Below are 4,490 nucleotides of genomic sequence, written 5' to 3' on the forward strand. Positions count from 1 at the left end.
CTCTGAACTTTATCCCTTCCTCTTTTTCCTTGATCTGAGGGCCAATGAGCAACGTACTAGCCATGCACTACCACAAAGGTGCAGCTGCCCTCAGAAATCGCATTCATGTGCACAAAGGTAGCAAAAATTCTTTTTGCAGGTAAGGCTTACTCCAGGCTATAGAAACAGTTACTTTCTCCCCCCTCCCTTTCCAGGCTATAGAAACAGTTACTTTCTTCCCCCCTGCCTTTCCCCGAGGCAACAGGAGTTTTATTAGTGCATACTGTAGGAGCAAAACTTCACCCTTCCAGAGAGATTTTTCCCATAAGAGGCAAAGACGGGGGCAGCTGATAAGCACTTGTGAATGTCCCCTCTAGAAAGATAGACTCCTACCAGTTTGTGGTATCATCTGGCAGCACTGATTACACAGCTGAGAGAATAAAGCCCACGATACAGAGACATTTTGCTACGGAGCAAATTCAACAGCTACAGCGCCCATGAGATGTGCTGTGGAAGGCTCTGGTGGCTGGTGCCTGGGCACCAGTATGCAAATAGAAAAAAAAGGAAGAAAGGAGCTAGTATAGCGAGACTCCTATGGCTGCTTTATCCAGGTCATCATACTAGGTGGGTAAAAGGGAGAGAAAAGGAGGGCATCCACATTCCTGGACTGTAGTTTGGCAGCTCTCTAAAGTGAGAAGAAAAACAACATAAGCACCATACAGAGAAGTGTACCTACAAGCACTGCTTGTGCTACAGATGTTCCAGTCGAGTCCCCAGGCCCGTTCAGGCAGCTGTATGGACTGTGCTACAGACCAGTTACAGATTGCCAAAACCTGGGGTTGACCAACATTAAAGAAAAAGGCATCATCGCAACTAACTGTTGCTTGGAGCCCCTGAACGTCCATTGCCTCAGGAAGGGGCATCCTCAAAATTTAGCAGTCACTTTAAAATCAGTTTTATCAGTTTCACAATGACCACTGTAACACCGTTTCCACTTCAGTGGGAAACCAGTGCTACATACAACCTGATTTAACTGCACTGACTTCAGTGGACAGATTTGGCCCCAAACAGACTGTATGGCTGTAAAGACTAGATAGTTCCCACTCTGCACTGCTACAGGTGATCCTGGTCCCACTTTTCTCGTAAGAACCTGCTGGAAGAGTTGAGATCCTTGCTAGGAGCTCACTGCAGGCCAGGTGTTAGATCAACGTGAACAGAAACAAAGTGAGAAGAAAACAGCACCTGATTGTCAGCTGATAAAAACACAGTTGAACATATGCCCTCCTTTTCTCCATCCCTCAAAAAAGAAATCCCAGTCACACCCTCTAGCCACAGCAGGCTAGGGGGGGAGCGAATAAAAATCAAGTGAAACATGCACAGTAAAAGTCACCTCTGGATGGGTGTCCACAACAGAGTTCCCAAGGTTTATAGTGCAATTTCATTTGACCTGTAGCTGAAGACCAGTCTCCATCACTTTGGGTGATCAAGTTCTGCTGATTCCTTTGAAAGGTGCACAAGACAGGTGTCACCATAGGCTAAAATATCTTAGGAACCATTCAAGTAATTAGACAGTGGCACTGGTATCGCTGAACAGTCAGATATGTCTGTAGAAACCAAACCCAAACTGTCTTGTGAGTACCACGTGAGTCTCTAATCAGTAAATGTCTACTCTTTTCCCTTTTAGCATTCAGCAACGTTGAGAAGATTCATTCAACAACTGGCCATAATTCCAGCACTGACCTGGAAAATACAAATATCTCATACAAAATATTGATGTGTGCTAACAAACCAAGTGATAAGTGCCCAGGTACAAGCCGCCCAACAGGAGCCCTGGCAGTGGAGAAACTGCAGGGTCTAGGCCAGCCAACATTACAGTACCTGCTAGATTTGTGAACAAACTGATCAGCCCATTCTTTTGTGAGATCTTTATGCATCTCCCTCCAACACGCGTTCAAAAGAATCATCCTCGCTTAAGTTAAATATAAAAATAGATCCTCCATCTTCATTCATTTAACACAGCTGACAGATGACTTCTGCTCTCAAGTTTTCTGTCCCATGTTTTCAAGGAGGGGGAGGTAGCTTTAGATCCAACAGGCTGTAGGCAAAAATGTTCCAGAAGATGGCAAACAAGACAAAAATGACATAAATAGAAAGGAAAATCCACCATAAAGTCTGGTCTTGGAGTCTCTGCTCATAGTTCCTCAGGATGATGACGCCGAGGGTGATTCCAACCATCACCCCTCCCAGGTGAGCCATGAAGCTGGGGTGTGGGCACGGCGGGTAAGCGGAAGGGTGGAATCGCAGCCACACAGCTCTTCCAAATTCAAAGCTCACTGGAACAAAGAAGGAAAAAGAAATTAATTGTTTAGGTCTATCCCTTCTTAAGTCCATTTTGCAGGCAGCGCTGCATCCCTGAAGAGATGGAGCGGGAAAAACTGCCTTATATGGTGAGCATAAGGAAGTTGGAAGGCCATGGCTATGTAAGGGATGTGGCACACAGACAGGAGGTCTCCCCAGTGGTTAGTAAGTGGTCTGGGTTCATGGGAGTAGACAGGTTGGGGAATATTCGATTTCTAATACATATAGCAGAACCATAAAAACAAATTAGTTAGACTTTGAAGACAATTGTCTGTGATGAATACATGGCCTAGTTTCCCTTATCGTGCCACCCTAGGGTTATGACTGGAAGATAATTCATTGATGTGTGTATAATGCTGTTGCCATCCCAGATAAGAAATGCTCTAGGAAAAGTATTACCATTACGAAAGCATTGCTTGTTACCAAATTCAAAGACGAGATGTGTAAGTCCCAGATCTTCACAAATGCCACAAGCGACAGATGCTGGCTAACAACAAATCCTCATTTACAAATGCTTGTGTTGAAAGCCAAAATCTGCATTTGAGAGTAATGTGGTTTCCGCTGCCAGAAGGTCCAGCTGCAAGTTCCTACCAAAACTGCTGCAAAGTCAATACTCTCTGAATCAGCATGAACTCTTATGACATGGACAAAGAAAACAAGATTGCATGTGTGCCAGGTATTGCATGATACTTACTACAGATCAAGGCAACAGCCATGCGCAGCAGTTTGAATTGGCACTTCATTCCCGACCAGTTCTGGAAAAGAGACAAGGAAAACAAAGTGATGCTGCATGCAAACTTGGAGGGATTTTACATTCAGATCCACACTGGAAGAGCATCGATGATGACCATCCCTTGAAACAAACCCCTTTCATTGCCTTTGCCATCTGTTTGTGAACTTTCCACTCATCACACCAAACATAGTTCTGTCAATCCCAGTAGACATAATCATAAAGGATATATTGCAGACAAGTTATGGACAATGCATAACTTCTTTGCCTGGCAGCACTACTGACTTTCCCTGCCTGAGACCCAGCTGGTACAGTGTGGTCCTTGGCTGGCCTCGCCATTCTCTCTTCTTCAGATGGACTAATTTTTAATATGTTAGTATGATATTTCACCTTAAATTCTGACTTCTGAAAATATTTGAATTTACCTACCCTGCAAAATCCTGTTGTATTAGGCTATGTCACATAAAATCATGTTAAGTAGTGCTTAGCATTCAACACAAGCATCATTCTGGTTAACATCACACAGCTCATCATGATTGCACTTAGAGGCCCAACACTGTCACCTACCAGGAAATTTCTCAGTGCATTCAAGCCCTACTGTGCTTTGCCACTGCACTGCTTGTAGCACTGCCTCTGGGCTCCTGAAATTCTGCCACTCAGATCTTAGGCAGAGCACACACAAATAGTAAAGACCTCAATAAAAGCATACCAAGGAAACAGTGCCATAAGATAGCCTGGATTTGGCCTCCTCTGTCTTCAGGCTTGGTCATTAATCAATATAGTGGAATAAGAATCTCTGAATGATAGTCAGAAATCCTGGGAGAAGTGTTTAAATTCCTCCTTTTCCATTTGCACAAAATTTCCAAGCAGAAAAAGAGATCATGTTCATGGGGAACTCAGATGTATGACAACACTTTTATTATTATTAAGTCACTAAATGAAATTTTGTCTGTTGAAAGCAGGATGAGATACCAAGCTAGCCAGGCTTCTTGTGACAAACTCCCTTTTCATCACACTGAAGGAATGAAAAAGAAAAAGAAAAAAAAAAAGCTTGTAAACACTTCAGTCTAACTTCAATGGTACCCAGTGACTTTTCAGCCTGCTGAAGACATATTCCGCAATACGTATTGCATACATTCAAGTCTTACGTGGGATCTGTCTGTAAATCACTTCTGTGACTGCAAAAATGCAATCTCTACAAAATAAGTAACTCATTTTCTCTTTCCACAGAGAGACCTAACAGAGTTGGAAGGCTCTGAACTCATGCTGATTAATACTGTGCTGCTGCTTCCTTGAGTTTTCATTTCCATGTGGCTGTTTTGAATTCCTCTCCTCACTCTTTTCCTTAGGGTGACAAGCTTTATTGTTTTCCCCTGTTGGTTATTTTATATATTTAATTCCAAGAATAATTTTTTTTACAAGC

The 4,490-nt window shown here is 43.1% G+C and overlaps 1 protein-coding gene across 1 annotated transcript in view; it reads right to left on the reverse strand.

Moving 5' to 3' along the window:
• Positions 1 to 2,040: 2,040 nt before the first annotated feature.
• Positions 2,041 to 4,490, reverse strand: part of RHBDL3 (rhomboid, veinlet-like 3 (Drosophila)) — a 28,243-nt gene continuing 25,793 nt past the window's right edge. The window contains exons 7-8 of the mRNA XM_009894811.1: positions 3,032 to 3,092; positions 2,041 to 2,312 (exon numbers count right to left, since the gene is read on the reverse strand). Coding sequence (XP_009893113.1) covers positions 2,041 to 2,312; positions 3,032 to 3,092 — 333 coding nt within the window. The remainder of the gene's footprint in view (positions 2,313 to 3,031; positions 3,093 to 4,490) is intronic.

The sequence above is a fragment of the Charadrius vociferus genome, unplaced genomic scaffold (genome assembly GCF_000708025.1).
Source record: "Charadrius vociferus isolate BGI_N301 unplaced genomic scaffold, ASM70802v2 scaffold321, whole genome shotgun sequence".
Taxonomy (NCBI): Eukaryota; Metazoa; Chordata; class Aves; order Charadriiformes; family Charadriidae; genus Charadrius; species Charadrius vociferus.